At 42.3% G+C, this 27,280-nt stretch overlaps 4 protein-coding genes across 4 annotated transcripts in view; 2 read left to right on the top strand and 2 right to left on the bottom strand.

Annotated features, from left to right (window-relative positions):
• atp2a1 (ATPase sarcoplasmic/endoplasmic reticulum Ca2+ transporting 1) overlaps nucleotides 1-5,957 on the top strand; it is a 34,278-nt gene extending 28,321 nt beyond the window's left edge. Inside the window, exons 22-25 of the mRNA XM_014192319.3 lie at nucleotides 508-641; nucleotides 1,848-1,965; nucleotides 2,592-2,709; nucleotides 5,604-5,957. Coding sequence (XP_014047794.2) covers nucleotides 508-641; nucleotides 1,848-1,965; nucleotides 2,592-2,709; nucleotides 5,604-5,641 — 408 coding nt within the window. The 3' untranslated portion in view covers nucleotides 5,642-5,957. The remainder of the gene's footprint in view (nucleotides 1-507; nucleotides 642-1,847; nucleotides 1,966-2,591; nucleotides 2,710-5,603) is intronic.
• A 706-nt stretch (nucleotides 5,958-6,663) lies between these two features.
• rabep2 (rabaptin, RAB GTPase binding effector protein 2) lies at nucleotides 6,664-17,916 on the bottom strand. The gene is given in 12 exon segments (NM_001173813.1): nucleotides 6,664-7,696; nucleotides 7,919-8,035; nucleotides 8,213-8,367; nucleotides 13,171-13,182; nucleotides 13,324-13,402; nucleotides 13,525-13,644; nucleotides 13,737-13,835; nucleotides 13,946-14,041; nucleotides 16,030-16,404; nucleotides 16,493-16,575; nucleotides 16,873-17,034; nucleotides 17,759-17,916. Coding segments are annotated over 12 exon segments (1,440 nt in total). The 5' UTR covers nucleotides 17,796-17,916; the 3' UTR covers nucleotides 6,664-7,591.
• Nucleotides 17,917-20,158: 2,242 nt separating this feature from the next.
• Nucleotides 20,159-21,672, bottom strand: LOC145850269 (heat shock 70 kDa protein-like). Its single transcript, XM_082973578.1, has 2 exons — nucleotides 21,083-21,672; nucleotides 20,159-20,957 (listed from the first exon to the last, which is right to left on the bottom strand). The coding sequence occupies exon 2, from the start codon at nucleotides 20,891-20,893 to the stop codon at nucleotides 20,402-20,404; it is 492 nt and encodes a 163-aa protein (XP_082829704.1). The 5' UTR covers nucleotides 20,894-20,957; nucleotides 21,083-21,672; the 3' UTR covers nucleotides 20,159-20,401.
• Nucleotides 21,673-22,323: 651 nt separating this feature from the next.
• LOC106600735 (uncharacterized) lies at nucleotides 22,324-26,850 on the top strand. Its single transcript, XM_014192320.1, has 3 exons — nucleotides 22,324-22,620; nucleotides 25,142-25,620; nucleotides 26,128-26,850. The coding sequence occupies exons 1-3, from the start codon at nucleotides 22,377-22,379 to the stop codon at nucleotides 26,656-26,658; spliced, it is 1,254 nt and encodes a 417-aa protein (XP_014047795.1). The 5' UTR covers nucleotides 22,324-22,376; the 3' UTR covers nucleotides 26,659-26,850.
• The last annotated feature ends 430 nt before the right edge of the window (nucleotides 26,851-27,280 follow it).

Genomic DNA, 27,280 nt, shown 5'->3' on the forward strand with positions numbered 1-27,280 from the left:
CCCATAGGCTCTGGTTAAAAGTAGTGCACTGTAAGAAATAGGGTGCCGTTTGGGATGTACAAGACTCTGTAGAACAAGGAGTGGTCTCCACCTTTACTGGGTGTGCAGGCTTTTGTCCCAGCCCAGCACCAACACACCTGTATCAGATACTAATCAACTATTGTTTTTTAGAATTTGAAAAACTCAACACAATGTAGAGATTTGTCTTTGGCTTCACCAAATAATTAAAGAAACCATACAAAGTACAAAAGTGCCACTGCAGTTCCAAATTCATATATGTTGCGTCATTGGTCTAAAACCATAATTATCGTCAAGAGATCCTCATTTAAAATACATTAATGGTCAAAGACCTTCATCATGATGATCATCAATCTTGGAGATATTGCATCTTAGGTGTAGGGTCTACCTAGGATCTACATTTAAACTTCTTACTTAAAAAAATGTACAGTGAATGATTGTGATAACCCAGGAAATGGTTCTATCCTAATTTCGGATTTTTCTCCTCAGTCCCACTTCATGCAGTGCCACGAGGAAAACGAGGACTTTGTCGACGTCCACTGTGAGGTGTTTGAGGCCGCTCCGCCCATGACCATGGCCCTGTCTGTGTTGGTCACCATCGAGATGTGCAATGCCCTCAACAGGTCAGACTGCAACTAGAGCTAGAAGCAACTTTAGTTCCTGCCTGTTTCAATATAAAGCAATGTTTGAAGATTCATGGTAGAAATGCAAGATTCAATTAGGCATAACATGAAGGGCCTGTTTCCCAGTCCCAGATTAAGCCTACCCCTTGACTAAAAAAGCACTTTCAATGGAGATTATCCATTTGACATGCTTTGTAGTGCAGGACAGGAGTAGGTTTAATCTGGGTCCTCAAAACTTGCAACGTTGTCACGGTTGTCGTCGGTTAAGGAGGACCAAAACGCAGCAGGTATGTATATGCTCATCTTGCTTTTTAATAAATACAAAATGAACACCAAAATAACAAAGAACGAACGACAAAAAACAGTCTGGTAAGGCACAAGGCTAAACACAGAATAATCACCCACAAATAACAAACACAAACACACCCTCATATATGGGACTCTCAATCAAAGGCAGATAGACAACACCTGCCTTCAACTGAGAGTCCCAACCCCAATTAACCAAACATAGAAACAGACATACTAGACAAAATCATAGAATACCTGAAAACCAAACAGTGCCCAAAAACCCCCGGAATACTTAAACCAAATGCCCCTTCAACAAAACACACCACCCCGAACCACATAAAACGAATACCCTCTGCCACGTCCTGACCAAACTACAATACCAATTAACCTTATACTGGTCAGGACGTGACAAACGTTGGTAGTTTGGTAGCACTGTAATTCTTGATACACACAGTATATCAACTTAGAGGTAGAACATGAACAGTAAAATTATATAAAACACTTGTTTATGTTTATAAATTATAGCACTTCTATAACAGTGTGTTTCTAAAACACAGAGTATCAAGAGTATGATATGAAAGCCTAATCTCAGAAGTAGCTATTACATTGAAAGTGTAGTGTAACCCCAAAGAAATTGGAAGAGTAACTTTAGATTAAACGTGCAGAACAAACATTATCCTCCATCCCTCACCATGTAATCTCAGATCCCCACATGCTTCTGCACACCTCTTGGCACACACCTCTGTGGATAACAGTGTATAAACACACACATTTTAAATACTTTATTTGGATCCACAAATCAAATTTACATTTCAAGAAGGATCCAAACATCTCAGCACACACACACACACACACACACACACACACAGTGTTTAGCCAGCGTGGATTACGTAACCCCTCCGCCCCATCCCCCCCCAGCTTGTCTGAGAACCAGTCCCTGCTGCGCATGCCTCCCTGGAGCAACCTGTGGCTGGTTGGAGCCATGTCCCTCTCCATGTCACTCCACTTCGTGATCATTTACGTCGACCCCATGCCCGTAAGTCTGCCTTACCTCGCACCACAACCCTCCGGCTCAAAGGACCACTAGTTTTGATCCTACATCCACCTCTCTTTGTCTTACTCTCTCGATCTCGCCTTCTGTCTGCTTCTCGCTCTCTCTCCCAGTCAAACATTATTGTTATACAGACATTATTGTTATACACTCCCCTTTACTGTGATATTCAGCGTTAGAGCGTGAGTGAAATTTAAAGGCAATGTCCCCGCGTTAGCGGCGGATTCACGGTAAACGCTACATATGTCGGCGCAATCGTAAATTACCTGAACATTTCTATCACATAATCTGTAATGAATCAGCGATACAGATTGAATAGAGCCCTAAGAGTGATAACTGAGTAAGAGTATTTGAGAACTGAGTAAGGCCTAGATTCAATCTGGGCCGTTATAGTGCGATTGACATTTAAAAGGTAATTCCCCGATTGATCCGACATGTGCAGGATTTACAGTGAGTGGTCTGCGGAAACATTGCTTTTAAAAAAGGTGCATAGCCGAAAAGGGCCGATCGGATTGGATCTAGCCAAGAGTATGTGATAACTAAATAGTATGTGATAACTAAGTAGTAGTATGTGATACGTGTCTGAAATGTGCCTGCCCTCTCCGCTGCAGATGATCTTTAAGTTGACCCACTTGAACGTGGAGAAATGGATGGTGGTGCTCAAGCTCTCCTTCCCTGTCATCCTCATTGACGAGGTCCTCAAGTTTGTGGCCCGCAATTACCTGGAGGGTAAGGACACACACACACATTTCTGTTATCGATTAAATCTATAATATTCCTTGTAATAATATCCTGTAATATCCACAGAAATGTTCCCTCTATTTTGGGCACTGGGCAAATTTCAGGTCTTGCGAGTGGAAACTTGAATGTTGTGAGAATTCTGTGCAACTTCCGGCGTGCATTTACAGTGAACACTGAGGCTGTACCATTACAATTTTAGACAGCAGCCAATAGGATATCGTGGCTATTTGAGCATAATGTATGCCTATCAGCGTGGCCTACCAACAAAACCAATTATGGAAATCCCGTAACATTTTCACAATTTTGATGTCTATGATATAGCCTACAGTAGCCTATATGGGGTGTTCAATGCAGTCTTTTAAAAAACTTTTTTACATGATGCTCTTGTAGGAAGCAGTAACACCGCATTGCTGACCAATTGAAGAAAAGGCGCTAGGGTGGACTGTAAATTAGGTTTAGGACGGTTGCTACCGCTATTGTACATTGGTCAGGATGTTAGAGGAATGAGGAGATGGGGCAGGAATCCAATACTTGAGTTTATTGCACACACAAAGCACACTGGGTTGTTTGGAGGTTTTGGAATTGTTGTGGTTTTTGGTCAGTCACGCACAACAAAGAAAGACAAAAGCAAGATGGCCACCCGATTTAAATCACCAGCACAACTGAAAGCTAGGGGGAAAATTGCAGCTTAGTGCAGGAATGTCAATTAGTTCAGTGGGAACAGGTGCGGTAATTAGACAGGAGCATGGCCAGAGTAGAGGGAAAACCTGGTTGCTGCCATGAGGCTTTGTAACACCAATACTTACCTAAAACTGGCCTAATAACTCGCTAACTAGCAAAGAATATCAAATGCGCACACCACACGTGCGCTACCCGTCAATAGAATTATTCTCGGATGCACTTTGGCTTAGCCTCGGCAGCCGATAGTGGCCACTTGATCTGTACTATTTTTTAGGATTTGATGTGCCCAGTCAGTAATACATTTGTGTCCCCTGTGGGCCGGCTCGTACATAAAGCATCCTCCATTCATGCTGCAAAGGCATAATTTTCCTTAACTAGCTTTGATGGCGGGCCGTCCGAAAAAACCTGGAGAAATGTGTACTGTAGCAGTGATGTAAAGATACATTAAAGTACTACTTAAGTAGTTTTTTTGTTGGTATCTGTACTTTATTATTTATATTTTTGACAACGTTATACTTTTACTTCACTACATTCCTAAAGAAAATGTACATTTTTACTCCATACATTTTCCCAGACACCCAAAAGTAAATTTTGAATGCTTAAGCAGGACAGGAAAATGGTCTAGTTCACACTTATCAAGAGAACATCCCTGGTCATCCCTACTGCCTCTGATCTGGCAGACTCACTAAACACAGGCTTCATTTGTAAATTATGTCTGAGGGTTGGAGCGTGCCCCTGGCTATCTGTAATTTGTTTTTAAAAAACAAGAAAATGGTGCCATCTGGTTTGCTTAAGGAATTATATATAATTTATAGATTTACCTTTGATACTTAAGTATATTTAAAACCAAATACTTTGACTTTTACTCAAGTAGTATTTTACTGGGTGACTTTTACTTGAGTAATTTTCTATGAAGGCATCTTTACTTTTACTCAAGTATGACAAATTGGGTACTTTTTCCACCACTGTACTGTAGCTGAGGAAACGATCTAGAGCCCACTACTGGCTGCCTAGGCTAGCTGTGGTTCTGCCTACAACAAAACCACAGACTCAATCTTAGATTTGTTTTGGTTTGTTGCATTGAAAGTGGCTGATAGTGAAGTTCAACGTCTTGCATCTCTGTGCGGGCTGGCATTTCTTCTGCACAGCAGTCCTGGAGGTGGTGCGTGGCCGCGCACGCAAACAGCTTAGAGTGAACATTGATCCAGACTTTCATACTTGCTTCAGTTCTAAATATGAATCTATTTAATTGCAAAGTCTTTCATAATAATAATGATTAATATGATTTACCTTTCTATCAAGTGTCTTCATATCTCTTCATCGCCCTCTCCCCCACTTTACCGATACCTGCCACTGCCTTGGCTACTCCCCCCTTCCATCCTGTTTTCACTTTGTTTATGAATCAATGGTTTTGTATTTTGTGTCCAGATGGTGTCAACACTGAATTTACACAATACCCACTCTTACATGTATTCACTCAAGTCTGTGTGAGTGTTTTCCTACAGGTTTCTATGTATCCCCATACTTCTTAAAGTTTGTCTAATTTTATGGCTATAATGTCACATTTAGGTAGTAATTGCCTTTGTAGACTCTTCCACCAGCAAGATCATACTTGGGGACAAGGTTAGCCATTGCAGTTTTAATTTGTTAATATAAAACATTTCCAACATGAACATTTAACTATGGTCAACATACTTATGATTGTATGGAAAAGTCCATTTTTTTTAATGAACATAGTAAAAATATTGGTATCATTTAGCAGACATTTTTATCCAAAACAACTTGGTCATGCGTGCATCCATTTTATGTGGGTGGCCCCTGGGAATTCACAATCCTGCCGTTGGAAGCGCTATGCTCTACCAACTGGGCTACACAGAACCAGCGATATTTGGTGTTGAGTATATAGGTGGATAACATAAATTGTGCAGTACTAAAATATAACTAAATGGCCAGAATAATAGATGCAATAATAATAGATGCCCAACTCCACATCAATCAATAGTACTTCATGTAGATCTAAAAGGGTTGTATTAAAAATATGGTCATTTTTTTTGGCTGGATTGGAATGTTCCCCATATTGCTTATACCTATCCTCCAAATTGATCCCTGGGGGCTAGTGCTCAAATTGGGACTTGAGTCTAGTCCTACCTCATCCGGTTGCCAATACCCTGAAAATGACAGCCATTTTCTTTCCCATGCAGTTGCTGATGACAATCTAGTAAGCAAGAAGTGGGACTAAAAGAACACGAGGAGTATAAAGGAGAGAAAAGAACGAGAAGAGAAACGGTGGAAGCGCTTCCCAGAAACGAGAGCGCAGACCGTCACTAGAAGTGAGATTTTTTTTTTTTGACAAGCTCAAAGAATGAAACATAAAAGCCACCTGAAAAAAATTTATAAAAATAAACAAAAACAAAAACTTGCAAATAAACACTTTTTTTTCCCTTTCTGTGTATGTATTGAAATAAAGTTAATATATAGGTAAGCGTTATGAACATGAACAATATATTCAAATTATTCTGACTATTCTTAAAAAATAAAACTGTATTAAAAGAGAATGTGAGAGTGGCTGGTTAATTGTTATTGGTTTTGGTTTGATTCCCAGTATCTCACATACTTACGGTCGATGAGAAGCATCTTCTCCTTTACCGTCCTTTGGTGGCTGTGGAGATCAATCATGGTTTTACAGCTGTGGCTGCAGACTGGGCATGCAAAGGCTTGGTTGGAGGGGGCAGGAATAGCCCTGTTAGCATGCCTCTGCACGCTTTGCCTCCAGATGTTGTGTGCATTCGTCCTCCATACTCCTGATGCCCATTGCACAATGAGAGCGCCAGAATGTTCGGCAGGTGGCTAGGTCCTCTATACTGGATGGATTGATCTTGCACCTCTTCAGAGTGGTTTTAATTCGGTCCTGCATCCGCTTCTTCTGGCCAACAGCAGAGCGTTGGCCTTCATGTGACCGTTGAGCACTTTCTGCGGCAGTCGGCCCTCTGGCATGCGGATGACATGACCAAGCCATCTTAGTTGGTGATTGTTTAAGGTGGACTGCATGCTACCACTGCCAGCCCGTTTCAGTACCTTGGTGTGGGGTATTCTGTCCTGCCAGGTAACAAAGAGAATCTTCTGGAGGCACTTTATGTGGAAGGCCTCCGGGGTTTTCATGTGCTAAGGGATCCATGCTTCACAGCTGTTTAACAGGGTGGACACACAGACACCGCTCTCTCCGCAAACAATCACACAAGAAGAACACGATCCTGCAATGAGTAGTCTTTCAATGTATATTTATATATTACGGCAATTAGTATCAACAAGAGAGAATGCCAAAATCATTCACATTATTTTACAGGTTTCTCATCTCTTACTCTTCATTTAGAAAACATTGTGAAGTCTAAAAAAGGTAAAGATGGTAATCGTGTCACTGGATTGGTTTGGAACAGGGTTGTTAGTGTTAATAGCTGGTATCAACAAGGGCAGTGCTATTAGATCAATGGTCGTACGTCCTGAGAGGTGTGTGCTTATGTGTATTTACATGCATCAGAAGTATCATAATACGGTGGAACTTCCAGTAGATACTGGCCTTTTTTTTCTCAACATATTGCCTTTTAGTGACTTCCACTAAAGCAGTAATGGAATGTTTCTCATCACATCTGACCTGCGGGAATGTCGAGTCAGAAACTCCAATACAAAATATTCAAGTTATCTCAATGAGTCCAGTTTAAAAAAGGGGGGTTAAGTTTGGTCATAGAATGAGTGTTTGGTCATTGAACATGAGAAAATACATTTAAAAAAATTCCTAAAGATGGAGGGTGCTCAAGCAACATGAGTCGAGGTGCAACCGACAACAAAAAAATCAGAACATCATTGAACAGCTCCAAAGTACAAATATTCCAAGTCACATTACAAGCAGAGGTGGTGATTCCCAATGTTGGAGAGGACTGGCCTGAGCAAGGCCAGCACAGATCTGGTTCTCATTAGGAGTTGCCTGGAATGAAAGCTGATTTGTATATCAGTGATTATGCACAGCTCCTTGCTCAGCCCACTCCTCTTCAACACGGGGATAATCATGATAGTGGTCAAGTCATTCTCTGTGGTTACTGTTACACTTCATGTCCAGCCTCGTTCTTATTGGTCACCCTTGGAATATTTCTTGTTTCTCCCGTCGCTTTGGCTCTGTTGTGCTGCTCTGATAGACTCACGTGGCACCAGCGGGTGGGGCACCCTCTTCAGGAAGCCCCTCCTCCAAGATGTCCCTGACCTGGTCCAGAGTTTCAGCCTGACGGATCAACTCCAGCTTCACCTAGAAGAAAGGGATGGAGGGAGAGAAGGGGGTGTAGAGAGAGGGAGGGGGTAGAAGTGGAGTAAGAGAAGAGAAAGCGAGAGAGAGAGACCATTTGACTATGAACCAAAAATGAAAATGGAATCCAGCTGGACTGGTCCTAGATCAGTGCTGTAAACGAACATAAACCAACTCATTGTGAATACACCCTGAGTGGGCTGGTCCTGAATCAGTGTACTGTACCTGCAGTGACTGTGAAAGCTGGACAAAGTCCCTCTGCACCGTTTGGCTGGTGTCCACCTGAGAACGCATACTGATGATCTGGCTACGCAGCTCCAAACACTGTTGCTGAAGGGACGCCTGGGAGGGAGATAGATCGAAAGGGAGTGAGAATGGTGAGGGTAAGAGAGAGATAAAAGAGAGAGAGCTATAGTAACATGTTAGTGTTCCCAAAGTAGGAAAGATAAGTACACAAAAGGTATAACACGGACAGACGGACGCACACACAACTCTATCCCTGGTCTCCCTGTACAGTACCTTGTCATGGGTGAGAGTCTTGCTGTCTCCCTGTAGGTGTGAGAGCGCCACCCTGAGGCCTTGTAGCTCGGTGCGACAGGTCTGTAGCTCCAACTGCAGCTTCTCTTTCTGACACTGGACCCGCTCCATCTCGGTCTTCAGACTGGACAGCTGCACTGCAGAGGGCAAAGGTCAACAGGACTATTTTTACTGAACGTTTATTTATCAAGGAAGTCCCATTGAGGTCAGACGACCTATTTCACAAGGGAAAGACAATGGGCTTGTTGGAGCGGATACGTTTTGTCAAGTCACCGCCTTTCAATATGCATGATGTGGATAACTGCATGAAAAACCATGTGATCTAAGGTCATGCGGTTTTTGATAGTCTCTTTCAATTTCTGCAGTTGCTTTTCACCGATGGCACCATACAGCCATTGCCTGGCTACTGGTAGGCACTACTTGTCAACCAATCAGTGTTTTTGTTTGACCCACGAGGACAAGACCAAAGACGTGACTGAAACAGGAACCAGCCTGAAGCTACAAATGCTTTATACAATAGCTTCAGAAAGTATTCATATCCCTTGATTTATTCCACATCTTGTTGTTACAGCCTGAAATCAAAATGAATTTTCTCAACCATTTACATACAATACCCCATAATGAAAAAGTGAACTTTTTTAAAATTTTATTTAGGAAATGTATAGAAAATTAAATACAGAAATATCTAATTTACATAAGCATTCACACCCGAGTCAATACATGTTAGAATCAATGTTGGCAGCGATAACAGCAGTGAGTCTTTCTGGGTAAGTCTCTAAGCCACGTGTCTAACTCATTCCGCGGGGGGGGGGGGCCTAGTGTTTTCGCTCCTCCCTTGTACTTGATTGATGAATTAAGGTCACTAATTAGTAAGGAACTTCCCTCATCTGGTTGTCTAGGTCTTAATTGAAAGGATAAAACAAACACCACTGCTCTAAGCGCTTTGCACAGCTAGATTGTACAATATTTGCCCATTACGTCAAATTGTTTGTTGATCATTGTTAGCCAATAATTTTCAAGTCTTGCCATAGATTTTCAAGTAGATTTACGTCATAACTGTAACTCAGCCATTCAGGAACATTCACTGTCTTCTTGGTAAGCAACTCGAGTGTAGATTTGGCCTCGTGTTTTAGGTTATTGTCCTGCTGAAAGGTGAATTCACTCCACATGTCTGGTGGAATGCAGACTGAACCAGGGTTTCCTTTAAGATTTTGCCTGTGCTTAGCTCCATTACATTTATTTTTTATCCTGAAAAATGTCCCAGTCTTTAACAATTACAAGCCTACACATAACATGATGTAGCAACCACTATGCTTGAAAATACGGAGAGTGGTACTCAGTAATGTGTTCTATTGGATTTGCCCCAAACATAAGACCTTGTATTCAGGCCAAAAAGTTAATTGCTTTTCCACATTTTTTTCAGTATTACTTTTGTGCCTTGATGCAAACAGGATGCATGTTTTTAATTTGTTTTATTCTTTACACTTCCTTCTTTTAACTCTGTCAAATAGGTAGCATGTGGAATTGTTTTAAGATGGTCATACCAAGCACCATTTAGCTATTTGATTTAGAATTTTAGATATAAAGAATATATATTATTTGATAAAATAATGGGCTAATGGCCTTACTGCTATTAGCCCATAAAAACACATTGAATAACAGATTGATACATGGGGGAAAAAAGGACGTTTTTTTTAAAGTGTCTGTCCAATATCTGAGAAAGATATGAAAGATCAGGAAATTTAGAAAAAATATTGGGACCCAAATTTAACAAAACACTTGGCACTTAACTACTTCCATATATACTTCCATTAATATTTTTAACTGGTACCGGGCTTCAGACGAGTCTTGTGGGCATCAAAACGACCGACAACTACGGTGCATTCGGAAAGTATTCAGACCCCTTGACTTTTTCCACATTGTTACATTACAGCCTTATTCTAAAATGGATTAAAAAAATGATTTTTTCCCCCTCATAATAAATCTATAAAACAATGAGAAAGTCCTTGACAAATGTCCTTGAGTAGCCCAGCCAGAGTCCGGACTTGAACCCGATCTAATATAACTGGAGAGACCTGAAAATAGCTGTGCAGCGATGCTGTAAGGCTGTAATGTAACAAAACGTGTAAAAAGTCAAGGGGTCTGAATACTTTTTGAATGCACTGTACGTGTTCGAGTGAGTCTCACCTTTGCATGGAGGGGTCATATTACTGTGTCGACCAAACTGATAGGACACTACAGTCAGAAGTTGGCAGATCAGCGGTACCGACTTCATATGTGTCCTGTGGCGCTTGTGGGGGGTAGTAGAGCTAAAACGGAGAACACCATGTTCATAAGTCTCATGTAGGCCAAACCGTTCGGACGCTACAAATGTTTTTGTGAGAAGACACATTTTCGGGATGTCTCATGGTCTGACAAACACCGCTGTAGCTCGGCCACCTTCCACCCCAGATGCGGAAGGCCGCCATTGGCAGATGCGATGGACTGAGATGCAGCCCATGCAACAAAAAAAACATCTCTCCAACTTAAACAGATGGATTTTGCTGGGGATGTTTTTTATGCTAACTAGATTTCCGCAGAGGTGCAGATAGACTCTAGGGGGTTATTGAACACTATTATTGCACAGAGTGAGTCCATGCAACTTATTATTGTTAAGCAAATTCTTACTCCTGAACTATTTAGGCTTGCCATAACAAAGGGGTTGAATACTTATTGACTTTTGTGACCCGTTTCAAGAAGCTAGGCACATGTCGCAAGTCACTACTTCACATTAGAGGCATTAACATTTAATAATTTTTATCAAAATGCATTTTGGGGCAGAAATACCTTCTGGAACATGTGAACTTTCATGTGCCTTAATACAAACGTGCATGCCATCTGTAAATAAGAATACAATTGTTCAATTACGAGCTTAGTTGGTTTAGCCACAGAAAAATACAGGAACCTACCCGCTAGCCATGATTTGCTGAGATAGATGGGCTGGACATGCCAAGAGATGAGTTCAGATTGGTCTGCCATTGTAGCATGCTTCTGTCTATAACATAAGCTGCTCAGTAATGTGTGGATAATCCTTTCTACAGCAGATTTCTTTTTTTTAAGATATCAGAAAGAACTGAAAAAGTGTTGCATTGCTTCCCTGAAGTTAAAAGCGCTACCGACTAAGATCAGTGGGAAAAAGTTGTGATGGACTACTTTCCGGAGGACGATCGTGCCATTCCGACTCTCTCTGACGCTGAAAATGATCCGAGGTTGAGAAAATCCCTGATTTAGGTAAAAACATTTTTCATTGAACCAGACATTGTGGTCTTCTGATGACCATGATGGGGGAAGAAACGGCGATCAACAGTGTTGTTCTCACGTTGACCGAGCTTTGAAATCAGTGGAATTCCCGGTTGAAGCAGAGAGATGATTGCCAAATGCGGAGAGTCGAAAAGGCTATTGTATAAAACACCCGTCTCCGGATTACATCTTCAAACTAAGGGCAACCATGGCATTCATGACAGAGGGAGAAGCGTTCATCCATGTATATGGGTAAGAGTCTAGCTACATGTTCAGATATTATAAGTCTCTAATTTTGTCAGAAAGTTGTTTTCATTGCAAGTTAAAGTGTACTGTTAGCTAGATAGATGGCTGGCTGGCTAGCTAATGTTACATGTATGATCTGTGTAGTAATAATATTTGTATCTCAGAAAGCCATTTGCATTGTTAGTTATAGCCCAATGTCATTGAACCTAGTTGGTTATCTTTAGCTACTTGCAGAATCATGCATGGTAGTATGAGTTGGGATCATCGTTTGTTTACCTAGCTAGCTACATGTCTAAACAAAAGACTCTCCTATACAAGTAACCATTTCACTGTACCGTTCACAACTTCTGTATCCTGTGCAAGTGACAAATAAACAGATTTTATTTGATATAGTGTGTGTTTACCAGAGACGGTAATGTGAAGAACAACATGACCTGCACCAAAGTCAGATTAGGATATAGACCAAAGACTAGATAGTGTATTTTTACTACTACTTTTTGCTACTACTTTCACCCCTTTTAATCTAGAAAGCTTGGGTTGTTTACCACACTACCATATTCACTCGCTTTAGCACATGGCCTCACATGTGAATCCTTAAAGAGATGGGTGGGGCTAAGGCTTAAGCGGGTGTGAACGATGCTGAATGGGTGTAGACATAGAAGAGCTCTCCAGGTGTACTAAAACATTCACGTGCCATTTTCTCAAACGTGGGGTTACTTTCCCATTGTTCCTGAACTGCAGTGTATGATACACCACGTTCTTGCTCTGAGTCTCTACTCTTATCCAACGTAAAAAAAAATGTTTAAAAAATGTAAATGTTGCTACATAGGACCGAATCCAGGTGGTACATTTAAGCTTTACATTTTGTATTAATTTGTACAAATTTCTAAATACCTAATTCCACTTTGACATTACAGGGTATTGTGCATAGGCCAGTGAAAATAATTCTAAATTGTATACATTTTAAATTTAGGCTGTAACACAACAATATGTGGAAAAAGTAAAGGGGTGTGAATACTTTCTGAAGGCACTTCAGAAAGAAAGTACGTTACGTTTTCAGTTTCTGAGTGTGTGATATTAGGGGTAAAGAAAAGTTTATTTAGACCTTTCATAAACATTTGCAGCTATGTTGACACCGCCATGTTGATCTGAGCTTCGCGGTTGGAAAACCACTACAGTGTCCGACTCGGCTGTGGCAGATGGACCTCCCCCGACTTCATTCGTCGACCTTCGTCTAAAGTTGGCTTCATTAGCCTAACTACTCGAACACACCCTATGAGTTTACTACGGTCAACGCCTGTTATCAACTGCCTGTGTGTAATGCATTACGGATTCATTTCTATGGCCTTCTATACCACACAATTTTCTAATTCTCTCGCTCGCTCTCGCGCACACACACACCAATGTCCACTCACCTTGTAAAACTTCTGTTGAGGCAGTACCAGGGAAGAGAGAAAGAGAGAATGGTTAAAAACCAACATACAGCTGGCAGTTTCTATTACACTTATCAACACAAAGAAAGAAACAAAGACACAAAGAAAGAGCGAACGAAAGGCAGATGAACAGACCGCTCTCCTCCACGCGGGTCTCCAGTTGTTCCTTTAGGTTGACGATCTCAATAAGCAGCCTCTCTTCACTGTGTGCCCCCTACAGGTGGGAGTACAGTAGTGCATACAGTAATAGTATGTTTTCAATGTATTTTAATGATTCTTGACTGTATGAATACACACACACAAACGTGCACGCATATACAGACACACAAACCGTACCTGTAGTGTAGGACCAAGGGGTCTGTTGGCGTCCCCTGCCCCATCAGTCTCCTCGATCTCCTCCCCTTTTAGCCTGGACAGCTCGCTACACACCCTCCTCTGAGAGAGAGAAAGCTCCGCCTGGGAACACAACACACACAAAACACCTCAAACACACACTACATGGACCTCATCCCCCTCCTCCCTGGTTGGACCAGGTGCCTGTCACTCACCAGCCTGCTATGGACGGCATTCTGTGATTGGTTGAAAGATTTCTGCAGCTCCTGTAGGAGGGCCTCTGAGGTCTGAACCTGAGACTGGAGAACTGAGACCTAACACACACACACACACACACACACACAGTAACATTCACATTCAATTCCGTGGATAACTGACGCTTCTCAATATACAATATATGCCATGTGTGTAAAGGTGGGAGTACGTGTTTGTGTGTCTCAGTAGTCTGTGTGTCCAGCTCGCTCTCCAGCTCTGTCCTCTCGTCCCTCAGTCGACTCAGCTCTCCCTTCAGCTCCTCAACCTGCACATCAGACCACACCACATCAGACGCCATGAGTCCACATCAGAGATAATGAGTCCACACCACATCAGACGTCATGAGTCCACATCAGACCACATCAGAGATAATGAGTCCACACCACATCAGACGTCATGAGTCCACTCCAAACCTGTACAGTTTGGCTCACCTGTTTGATAGAAACGCTGGTGTTTGACTGTTTCAAACATTTTACTGAGTTATAGCAAAATAACTCAAATAACAAAATCAATCAATTTAAATAAATGCATTAGGCCCTAACCTATGGATTTTACACGACTGGGAATACAGATGTGCATCTGTCGGTCAGAGATAACCTAAAAAAAAATGTATTAATTTTTTTTCTTCTAAAAACCAGTCACTATCTGGTGTGACCACCATTTGCCTCATGCAGTGCGACACATCTCATTCGTAGAGTTTATCAGCCTGTTGATTGTAGCCTGTGGAATGTTGTCCCACTCTTCAATGGCTGTGCAAAGTTGCTGGATATTGGCGGGAACTGGAACACTCTGTCGTATATATGTTGGCGGATGAATGGCACGACAACGGCCCTCGGGATCTCGTCACGGTATCTCTGTGCATTCAAATGACCATCGATAAAATGCAAATGTGTTCATTGTCCGTAGCTTATGCCTGCAGTACCATAACCCCACCACCACCATGGGGCACTCCGTTCACAATGTTGACATCAGCAAACCGCTTGCCCACACAACGCCATAAACGCTGTCTGCCATCTGCACGGTACAGTTGAAACCGGGATTCAACCGTGAAAAGCACACTTCTCCAGCGTGCCAGTGGTCATTGAAGGTGAGCATTTGCCCACTAAAGTCGGTTACGACGCCGAACTGCATTCAGGCAAAGACCTTGGTGAGGACGACGAGCAAGCAGATGAGCTTCCCGAAGACGGTTTCAGACAGTTTGCGCTGAAATTCATAGTTTGTGCAAACCTACAGTTTCATCAGCTGTCTGGGTGGCTTGTCTCAGACAACCCCACAGGTGAAGTCGGATGTGGAGGTCCTGGCCTGGTGTGGCTACACGTGGTCTGCGGTTGTGGGGCTGGTTGGACATACTGCCAAATTCTCTAAAACGACGTTGGAGGCGGCTTATGGTAGAGAAATGAACGTTAAATTCTCTGGCAACAGCTCTGGTGGACATTCTTGCAGTCAGTATGCCAATTGCACATCTGTGACATACCACCCTGCATCCCACTGCTGGCTTGCTTCTGAAGCTAAGCAGGATTGGTCCTGGTCAGTCCCTGGATGGGAGACCAGATGCTGCTGGAAGTGGTGTTGGAGGGCCAGTAGGAGGCACTCTTTCCTCTGGTCTAAAAAAAATATCCCACTGCCCTGTGTAGGGTGCAGTCTTTCGGACGGGATGTTAAACGGGTGTCCTGACTCTCTGAGGTCATTAAAGATCCCATGGCACTAATCGTAAGTGTAGGGGTGTTAACCCCGGTGTCCTGGCTAAATTCCCAATCTGGCCCTCATACCATCACAGCCATCTAATCATCCCCAGTTTACAATTGGCTCATTCATCCCTCTCCCCTGAAATTATTCCCCAGGTCGATGCTGTAAATGAGAATGTGTTCTCAGTCAAATTACCTGGTAAAATAAATAAAAAACTGCACATTTTAGAGTGGCCTTTTATTGTCCCCAGCACCTGTGAAATGATCATGCTGTTTAATCAGCTTCTTAATATGCCACACCTGTCAGGTGGATGGATTCTCTTGGCAAAGGAGAAATGCTCACTAACAAGGATGTAAACAAATGTGTGCACAACATTCGAGAGAAATAAGCTTTTTGTGTGTATGGAACATTTCTGGGATCTTTTATTTCAGCTCATGAAACATGGGACCAACACTTTACATGTTGCGTTTATATTTTTGTTCAGTAGAAGTCCTAGTTGGAGTGTGTTTCTGTGGCTAGTGCTCACTTGTTTACTTAGTGAATTGATGTCAAAGTGTGTGTGTTCACCTGTGTGTTAAGCGAATCCCATTCGGTGTGTGTGACCAGACGGTGGCCGGGCGGGGGCAGGTAGATGGCCTCGGGCACCAGGGTTCCCGTGGAGACCAGGGAGGCAGTGTCTTCCTGGGGGGGTGGGCGGCGTGGCAGTGAGGGCGTGTCCAAGGAGAAGGAGGAGAAAGAAGCGAAGTCACAGTTCTGGGAGAAATAGCCCTCCAGCCCTGCCCCTTCACCCTCCCCTGGTCCCTCCCCCGGCCCCTCAGCCTCCGCTGGTTGGCTATCCCATCCGTCCGTTCCTGGTTCTCTGAGGGTATTGGTGGGAGAGTCTGTCGACTGTCTCTCGGACTGCATAGCTCCTGCCTCCAACCTGTCCTTCTTTACACTGCCCTGAGAGAGAGAGAGAGAGAGAGAGAGAGAGAGAGAGGTCAGAGACAAGGAAATAGGTTTAGTAACATTGAGGTGAACACACACACACCTGAGACTGCACACTGGCTCTCCTCCACTGGGCACGCTCAGACTGCAGAGTAGATATTCTAGCCTCATACTGAGAAGCCGTCTCTGAGAATAGAAGAGAGAGAAATGAGATGACAGACAATAACAGGTCATCTAGGTGGGTCCTACACATTATCTGCGTCCCAAATGAGACTCTATTCCCCATCTAGTGCAATACTTTTGACCATAGCCCCCATTGGGAACGCATGATGAATAGAAGGCATGGAGCGACCTTTCTCACAAGAGAGAGGGGGCCCGCCCCATCTATACAATGGTAGGGAAACACTGGTATGTAGAAAAGGTGTCTTCCACCTCTGACTGCATCTCCTGGTCACACTGTGTATATCTCTCTCTCTCTCTGACCTCTGAGGGCCTCCTGAAGAGACTGCATCTCCTGGTCACACTGTTTCTGCAGCTCTCCCAGCTCCTCCTGTTTGCTCTGTTCGCAGATCGTCGCCACGCCCTGCCAGTGCTCCAGCTGCGCTCGGCAACCTGCTAGCTGGGCCTGCAAGCTTTCTATTGCATCTGACAAGCAGGAAAATTGAGAGATAACATAAGATATCTGTTTATGGTGAATATAGGACAATACAAGGTTGTGAACAGAGTTAAACACTGACTTCAATGTATCTTATGAGCTGCATAAAAGCATGATCATGCAAGCAATTGCACTTAGTCCTACTACACAGGCTATTCCTTCCGATGTCAATAACATTACAAAACACCACACGCAAAGCAATTCATGAATGTAATAAAACACCTGTTGACAATCTAAGTGACAGATAACATTGTTTTGGCTGTGTATCAGTGGAGACACGGCAATCCTTGGCACACACCTGCCATAGCTTCTAATTAGGTTGACTGACGTCTCCACAAAATCATTATTATTATGGTTAAACCCCCGCCTATTTCTACAATTTCTCTATTTAAAATCAGATTTTAAACCTAACCACACTGCTAAACTTATGCCTAACTAACCTTAAATTAAGACCAACAAATATATTTTCGTTTATTCATTTTTACGATACAGCCAATTTTGACTTTGTGGCAGTAACAGAAAGGTCAAACGAGTTCACTTAGCAAGTGGCAGCTCTAGCAATAGAAACCTTTTGTACATTTTCAGTGATCTGTAGCTACATTCCGAAATGCACACGCGTTTGTGAGATTTTGTTATCACGAAGGGTTGGTTAGCTAGCAATCAAGCTAGCCTAGCTAAAACACTTGTTGATGACTAGCTAAGTGACATTCTTACCAGTGTCGTCATTCTGATATTTCTCCGACGGTTCCATGATCAATCATTTGTGTCCGATCTGTTCTGTAATGGCACCAAATGTCTTAGTCGTGAAAATAATCTACTGTATGTGTGTTTAGGGTTGGGTTGGGTTGGGTTGGTGTGAGAGCTCAAGGCAGGACTTATTCACTACTGGTCAACTTCAGGAAATAACTTTCCCCGGTTTAAGCCTACGGATATTACGTAAACATCCTTCCTAATGCCGACGACTGCATAGATGTTTTCCTTATTCTTCCCAGTTCCAACTACCGTATTGTCATGGGATGAGCGAATAATAATATGTGAAAAGACATACAGACATACAGTCATACACCAGTCAAAAGTTTGGACACACCTACTCATTCAAGGGGTTTTCTTTATTTTTACTATTTTCTACATTGTTGAATAATAGTGAAGACATCAACACTATGAAAGAACACATATAGAATCATGTAGTAACCAAAAAAAAGGTCAACAAATAAAGGTTCAATAAAAAAAAAATAAAAAAAAAAATTATTCAAAGTAGCCACCATTTGCCTTGATGACAGCTTTGCACTCTCTTGGCATTCTCTCAATCAGCTTAACCTGGAATGCTTTTCCAACAGTACTGAAGAAGTTCCCACGTATGCTGAGCACCTGTTGGTTGCTTTTCCTTCGCTATGCGGTCCAACTCATCCCAAACCATCTCAATTGAGTCTGATGCAGCTCATCTGATGCAGCACTCCATCACTCTCCTTCTTGGTTAAATAGCCCTTACACAGCCAGGAGGTGTGTTGGGTCATTGTCCTGTTGAAAAGAAAATTATAGTCCCACTAAGAGCAAACCAGATGGGATGGCGTATCTATCGCTGCAGAATGTTATGTTAGCCATGTTGGTTAAGTGTGCCTTGAATTCTAAATAAATCACCTCCTCCATAATTCACGGTGGAAACCACACATGCGGAGATCATCCGTTTGCCTACTCTGCATCTCACAAAGACACAACGGTTGGAACCAAAAATCTCAAATTTGGACTCATCAGACCAAAGGACAGATTTCCACCGGTCTAATGTCCATTGCTCATGTTTCTTGGAACAAGCAAGTCTCTTCTTATTATTGGTGTCCTTTAGTAGTGGTTTCTTTGCAGCAATTCGACCATGAAGACCTGATTCACGCAGTCTCCCCTGAACAGTTGACGTTGAGATGTGTCTGTTACTTGAACTCTATGGAGCATTTATTTGGGCTGCAATTTCTGAGGCTGGTAACTGTAATAAACTTATCCTCTGCAGCAGAGGTAGCTCTGAGTCTTCCTTTCATGTGGCGGTCCTCATGAGAACCAGTTTCATCATAGTGCTTGATGGATATTGCAACTACACTTGAAGAAACTTTAAAAGTTCTTGACATTTTCCGGATTGACTGACCTTCATGTCTTAAAGTAATGATGGACTGTCGTTTCTCTTTGATTATTTGAGCTGTTCTCGCCATAATATGGACTTGGTCTTTTACCATAAGGGCTGTCTTCTGTATACCACCCCTACCTTGTCACAACACAACTGATTGGCTCAAACGCATTAAGAAGGAAAGAAATTCCACAAATTAACTTTTAACAAGGCACACCTGTTAATTGAAATGCATTCCAGGTGACTACCTCAGGAAGCTGCTTGAGAGAACGCCAAGAGTGTGCAAAGCTGTCATCAGGCAAAGGGTGGCTACTTTGAAGAATCTCAAATATAAAATATATTTAGATTTGTTTAACACTTTGTTACTACATGATTTCATATGTGTTATTTCATAGTTTTGATTTCTTCACTATTATTCTACAATGCAGAAAATAGTAAAAATAAAGAAAACCCCTGGAATGAGTAGGTGTGTCCAAACCTTTGACTGGTACTGTACATTAAGAGTAAAATTACGGTTTTCATCTGGTACTTTCCTTCAGTGACCCAAGGAATTTAAAATATTCCAAATCAATTATATTTGGTTCTCTGAGCTTGACACCATTAAGCATAAAATAAGAAAAATGTGACCTGTATTCGTTTTTATATTGGCACAATATGTGCCAGAAATGTAATGATTTTTCTTTTGGGATAACCAGAAATGTGCCTATTTTTCCAAGAAGGACCATAGTAATTCTATCAGATATTAGCGCAGAATAAAGAGTTTATAAACAGTGGCTATTAAGGTGTCTTCACCTGCTCTTCTCTTCCTGGTGGTTTAGCTGTCGATCAAAGTTTTGTTTACAATATTTCATGGTATTGTGTCCAAAAAAAGTAATATATGTGAATACTGAATCTGCTATGATGAGAAGGCAACAGCCAACATACCAATAAACTTATTTCAATACATTTTATGTTCAATGTCCAGCAATGCGATACGGTATGAAATGACATAATAACATCAACAGTGTGTTTTCTTTCTTCTTTTAATATGTTAAAAAAAGATTATTCTCCACCCATTTAGAGAACCGGTTTATCCACTGTCTCTTTACAGTACAACTAATACATATCAACACTTCCTGAATAGCTCTGAGCCATAAAAGGGCATTATAATGTCAAACAGTAGAAATGAGTATTTCCTGAACAGCAAAACATATTCAGTGCTACAGTACTAATGTATTTTGAAAAGTCCATTATACAAGTCCCTCACTTCAGTCAATCTCTTCAATGGTTGGGCCTTGGGGGCTGGCACCAGAACTGGACCGTGCCTGATTTCCACAGCTACCTATAGGCATCCCTCCTTGCTGGTACAGCTTGATAATGATAGGCTGGCACACTTTCTCCAGCTCCTTCAGCTGAAGCTCGTACTCCTCTTTGTCGTCCTCCAACCAGAAAATGGCCTGGATGCACCTGTCCACCACTTTCTTCTTGTCCTCCTCGCTGATATTGCCTTTCACATTGTCGTCCTCAACGCTGCTCTTCATATTGAAGGTGTACGACTCCAGGGAGTTCTTGGCTGCTATTTTCTCCCTCTGTGCATCGTCCTCAGCTTTGTTTTCGTCGGCATCATGCAACATCCTCTCAATGTCCTCTTTGCTGAGCCGCCCCTTGTCGTTGGTGATGGTGATCTTGTTCTCTTTGCCCTTGCTCTTGTCTACCGCTGATACGTTCAGAATGCCATTGGCGTCGACGTCAAAAGTCATGCCCCTCAAGCTGAGGGATTCCTCGTGGGTCAGGGGGGATTCCAGAGAGCTCAAACCAAATATTCTAACAAACCATAATGTTAAAGCTAAGGCTTTGTCTACACAATCAAAATTGCATCATTTTTTATTTCTATGAAGCCTATAGCACAATTGTTACAGCCATTTATGAAAATAATGAAAGTTACTTACAGTTTGTGAATGTAGAAGTCTCGTTGAAAGGTATAGGGCAGTAGCTTAAGGTCGCTCTTCTCTTTACTTACTTTCTTCTCTCTTTAGTGTTCTCATTGAGTCGATGTTTGTAACTGAATTAATTTATATCATCCCTTTTAATTTCTCGACATTTCTCAACTCTCTGACTACACTGTAGAGCTCTGCTACCCGGCCCGAGCCTGTACAGCGCTGTACGGTCATATCTGACTAAGGCCATAACACGGTGTCAGAAGTGCTTAAATATCATCAAATAAAAAACAGGAGAGATTATTTCACAGAAAATAATAATGTTCCTTGAGTTTTGTCGGAGTTTAGAGTGACGAAAAGTAGCTCAGCTAACTACTCCCTCGTCTCATTATGGAACAAAGCAGCCCAAGCGGGGGGCCGACGTTGCTATGGATACTCACAGACCCAGAGCTGCCATAAGCAGAGCGTATGCAGAGTAAGCAGCTTGCAGGGAGCGAGTGAGACAGAGAGGAGCAGTTAATGGATTCACTAATGGAGTAAGTTATTTCTGATATCGGGTTTCGGGCAGGGCCGGGCCGGGCCTTAAATTTGGCAGTAGCAATCGGGCCTGGGTAGGGTAAGACCTGAACGTTGCAGACATGGGTAGGGCTTGGCTTAAAATTCATGCAACTGCAGGGCTCTACTATACTGACCAATGAGAGCGCAGCTTCCTGTGCAGTGGTCTTTCGGTTACAGAAGCACAGAGACCTGTCCAGAAGTACTTGTGGAAGAATATTTGTGCCATGAACTTTGACAAATTAATAATTTACTATTATAAACTGGGGGGTTCGAGCCCTGAATGCTGATTGGCTGAAAGCCATGTTCTATCAGACTGTATACCTAATTGCATCGGTAAACAGTTTATAATAGCAATAATAGCAATAACGCACCTCAGGAGTTTGTGGGAGATTGCCAATATACCATAGTTAGGGCTGTATCCAGGCACTCTGCGTTGCGTTGTAACTTAAGAACAGCCATAATACATCGTATATTGGCCATATACTACAACCCCACGGGCCTTATTGCTTAAGTGTCCAACGTGGAATAACATCTAAAGGCAATTATTATTATTACTCATGGATCAATTCATTTCAAATCTTTGCTACTAGTCGCTTTTTGGACACCACGGTTGAATCAGATAACCCATTACACAAACTCCACAGCAGGTGGCGGTAATGAAACTTTTGTCAAGCCGCTCAGTGGACAAACGAGGAACAGAGCATGCGCACACTTCATTGTTTTGTGCTGTTCCGTAGCAAGAGAGAACATGTGGAATTCTGTTCGGATAGGACAGAACGACGCCTTTCATTCTGCGAAAATGGCTCAAATATCGTTGCTGAGAGTGCTTCTCAATGAACGATTAACAGCAGTTGCTGATGAGATATTTGGGGCTGTTGAAAAAACGGTGGCAGAGTACCAGGAAGAAATCTACCGTTCAAAGGAGGAGAACGAGAAGCTACGGAGGCTGCTTGATATCGTTCTTAAACCAGATATAAAGTTGCATAGATCGGGTTAGTAACGTTAATTGATTAAAATGTGTGTATATGAAACATTTTAGCAGGAAAAACAACGGTTAGAAAACAACTCAGCAACCACCCATCCAGTAGCCTATTCACAACCAATAGCAATCTAATTTCACCTCATTTTAAAAGTTAAACTTTGTTTCAAACTACTTTTTACGTGCATTTGCAGAAAAACAGTCGCTAAACTGGTGGCATATGAATAAAAAAGGTAAACTCAACGATTTTACTTAGTTGAGTCAGGCCCTCTATGAATTTCACACAACTGGGTAGGGGCGCAGCTATGGGAGGGCATAGACCCACCCACTGGGGAGCCAGGCCATCCAATCAGAATGAGTTTAACCCACAAAAGGGATTTATTACAGACAGAAATACTCCTCAGCTGGATGTGGAGGTCCTGGGCGGGTGTGGTTACACGTGGTCTGCGTTTGTGAGGCCAGTTGGACATCCTGCCAAATTTTCTAAAACAAGGTTTGATGCGCCTTATGGTAGACAGTATTTTTGTGCATTCAAATTGCCATAGATAAAATGTAATTGGGTTTGTTGTCCGTCGCTTATGTTTGCCCATACCATAACCGCACCACCATTATGGGGCACTCTATTCACAACGTTGACATCAGCAAACGGCTCGTCCACACAACGCCATACACGTGTTCTGCGGTTGTGAGCCAGGTTAGATGTGCTGCCAAATTCTCTAAAAAGACGTTGGTAGAGAAATGAGCATTACATTCTCTTGTTGAACAGTTCTGGTTCAGTTCTGGTGGACATTCCTGCAGTCAGCATGTCTATGCACGCTCCCTCAACTTGAAACAGCTGTGGCATTTGTGTTGTGTGACAAATCTGCACGTTTTCTGTCCCCAGCACAAGTTGCAGCTGTGTAATGATCATGCTGTTTAATCAGTTTCTGATATGCCACACACGTCAACTGGATGGATTATCTTGGCAAAGGAGAAATGCTCACTAAGAGGGATGTAAACAAATTTGTGCACAACATTTGAGAGAAATTATTTTGTGTATGGAACATTTATAGGAGAAAAAAAAATTCAGCTCATGAAACACAGGACTAACTTGTTGCATTTTATCATTTTTAAGTGTAAATAGATTTGTAACAGGCTAATGTGATTCTCATGACCCGTTACAGGATAGTACTGTTTGGCTAGCACAGAGAATTTTCGACCAACCTTAACTCGGCGATACTCTTCATTCTCGATTCGGCAAAACGTGTATCTTCTAAAATGTCTGTGTTCAGTTGCAGTTGGATCATTGGAATTTAGAAAATGCTCCATTTATTAAAATAAATGTTTTACGCCATGAAGTAATCCAACAATGTGTACACCGCCATTTTGTCTATTTCAAATCTTCTCTCATTGATCGAGACAGGTGAGTGTCGTCATGCCGTGCGGCACTTTTGGGTGGACCCACCTATCTGTCAATGAGAGAAGATTTGAAATAGACAAGATGACAGTGTACACATTATTGGGTTACTTCATGGAGCGAAACGACTTACTCATTTTATTAACGGAGCATTTTCTAAATTCAAATGAACCGCCTGATTGATTGGCCAGGTGCCGCTTGTAATATTTTTATAATTTTTTTATTTTACCTTTATTTAACTAGGCAAGTCAGTTAAGAACAAATTCTTATTCACAATGACGGCCTACCCCGGCCAAACCTGGACGAACCTAATAGACTTGAGCTCCCTCGTCTCCACTGCTACAGCCACCTTTCAACTACGCTACTGTAGTTACTAGGCTACTGTATTGTGGGCGCAGTATTGACAACAGAAATGCTACGGTGATTTTAATGAATCAATAACTAGTAATTCAAAGACGTAGCCTACTTTTGGCTGCCTGTCATGTTCCAGTAGGCTTAAATGAGGTCATGATGCATTTTTCTACGGTGATTATTATGCACCGAAGTAGGTAAGGTTGTCCACCAATGTAGCTCCCGGGCTGCTAGCATGCATTGCATGATCAGCACTGCAAATGTGAACCGCAAGCCACTGAGCATATAGGCATGTTGCATATGGATGCTCAAAATAGATTTATTTGTATTTCTAGAATCAGATGCCTATATGAATGAATAGGCAGGTCCATCTTAATTCTGGTGCTAGGCAGTGGGCTATAGATTTCATGCCAAATATTTATACATTTTCTGGTTAGTATGCTGCAGTTGTTTGACTGGTTCCTCGAGTAACGTCAAAGTCCATTGTTTCAGAACGCCAAACGTCCCGAGCGTTCAAAACTACTTTGTAAACCGTTGGTTTAAAATTCCTATTGATTCATTTTTAGGGATATCATTTTCATCAATAAACAGAAAAACAATGCTGTGGTGCCTGGTGAAGGGTTTTGTTCTCCATGACCACTTGTTTCATATACACCCTTTAAGTAAATAACCAAGTACATGTATAGCTTCACAGGTGTGTGGGGGGGGGGGGTCACAATTATGTTGTCTTGGCTTATTATTGTTGTCAGCTGAATTCACTTAGTCATCCGTCTCATCCTTCCTCCAGACCTACAGCAGCTCACTGTCTCTGAAAAGGTTCCCCCTGAGCAGCAGCACTGTGAACAGGAGTTGAGCCCCAGTCTGAGGCAGGAGGACCCAGAGCCCACACAGATTAATGAGCAGGAGCTCAGGACCAGTCATGGGAGAGAGCAGCTTCATGCTCTGGAGTCAAAAGACCCTAATGTTATATTCACAATTGCTTGTGTCAAAAGCTTGTGCCAGAATCAGGTCTCAACTGAGCCTTCACATATTTACCAAACCCAAAGTGTGGAATATGAACAGGGAGCCTCTATACAAAGCACTTCAACGGAACAGATCAAAACAGAACCCGATGGAGAGGGCTACATGTCATTAGAACCAACCAGGGAACCTCAGCCCCTCTCTGCATTTAATCACTATTCTGCTGTTCAGCGTGAAAACAGAGTAAACCTCAGTGTAGATCGTGTGGCGAGTGGAGAGCTTCCATCAGGATCAAAGAGCACACTGGTCAGTGAAATTGGTACTGCTGGTCTTCATTGTGGCACGTTATGTGGGGATTCCGTTCACACCACGTTTTCTGTTATGATCAGAGTGCATGCTAGTGGGAGAGAACCTGTCTGTGGTGTGTGTGCGTAGAATGCTTTAAGTTAAAAAAAAGTTTTTAATAGATAATCTTGAAACTAACGTTGACACACATTTGATTAAATGGAAATGTATATATTTTTTTCACATATGTCTCTTGCAAATATAATCTGAACCTGCACATGGAGACTCATGATGAGAAATCTTTCCAGTGCCAGGTCTGTGATGATTGCTGTAAGGTAAAGGGTACTCTCATAAAACATCAGAAGACTCACATAAGGGAAAATGGAGCAATGAAATGGCAGCAGGTCTGTTAAATGAAAGGGAATCCCATGAAAGTAACTTGAGTATTTAGTGCCATCAGTGAGAAGGTATATGAATAGATTAAAGTAGAATTCTTATAGGTATTCTGATTCTGCGTCTGCCCTGCAGGATCGAGGCCCCGCTGCTGCCACAGGCCAGGCCACAGCAAGCCAGTCCCTGGACCCCACTCTTTCCTCACCACCTTTCCACCGCCCAGCTGTGCCCCGGTCCATTGCATGGCGCCAAAAGAGGAAGGGGGAGGAATATGCACACGCCCAGCAGCAGGGCGCTCTTTACCCAAAACGCTCAAATGTATACCGCTCGAAGGTACATCCTGACATTTCCATTCCTCATCTGACGCCAGAATATGACGAACTGCTCACCAACCGCAGCGGGGGCCGTCCGGACCGCTATGCTGTTCTGCTATTCCGTGCATGCGTAAGCGAAGAGAGATACCGCGAGTGGGAACAGAATACCAACTGGGATGGATCACGAGGAAAATTTGGCTTGCCAGTGAACCTCCGAATGTTCATCAGGACCACTGTGTCTCAAAAGTTTCCTTCCATGAGTGATGTAACCCGAAAAAACATAAAAGACAGAGTAAATGAGTACTTGAGGTCACCGAGGAAGTCTGGACATGGACTGCTCTCGCTTATCTAAGGAATTAGGCATATTGCAGACCGATCTCATAATCACTTCCTTTCCTAGATGAGATGATTACAAACAGCTGCCTACAGTAACTCATTGTCCTGTTGTCACACTGTACAGTATCTTAATACAAATCTGCATTTTGAAATAAAAAATGGATTTAAATATTTTATTAATAAAAACAAAGATGTTGATGAAAAAGTACTATATAGTATATTTTTATTAGAATACTGGGCTTACAGTAGTGATGGAGGCTGGTCACAGTTCACGCCTTGATGAGCCATTAAATTGGACAATAGCTAGCCAAAACTCTCTCACTTCATAGCAAAACATGTGTGGCTAACTTTATTTTCCCAGAAGGAATTTAATTTGTGCTGTCAGATACATCAAGCACACTAATTTAAAACACACAACAGTGCATTATTACATTCAAATAAAACACAGTGCATGCAGGTGTAGCCTATTAATAAATGTATCCATAAATTGCTAAATAGGCAGCCAGGGTGACTAGGAGGACAGTGCAGCACTCACTCAGTAGCCTTATGGAGGCAGGTATAAATCTAGAAGCCACTTCCACTATCCTGGGCCCCAATGGTAGGAAGGCTTACTGGTCAGAAAATCTGTCCTTGCCCTT

The sequence above is a fragment of the Salmo salar genome, chromosome 03 (assembly GCF_965601325.2).
Source record: "Salmo salar chromosome 03, fSalSal1, whole genome shotgun sequence".
NCBI lineage: Eukaryota > Metazoa > Chordata > Actinopteri > Salmoniformes > Salmonidae > Salmo > Salmo salar.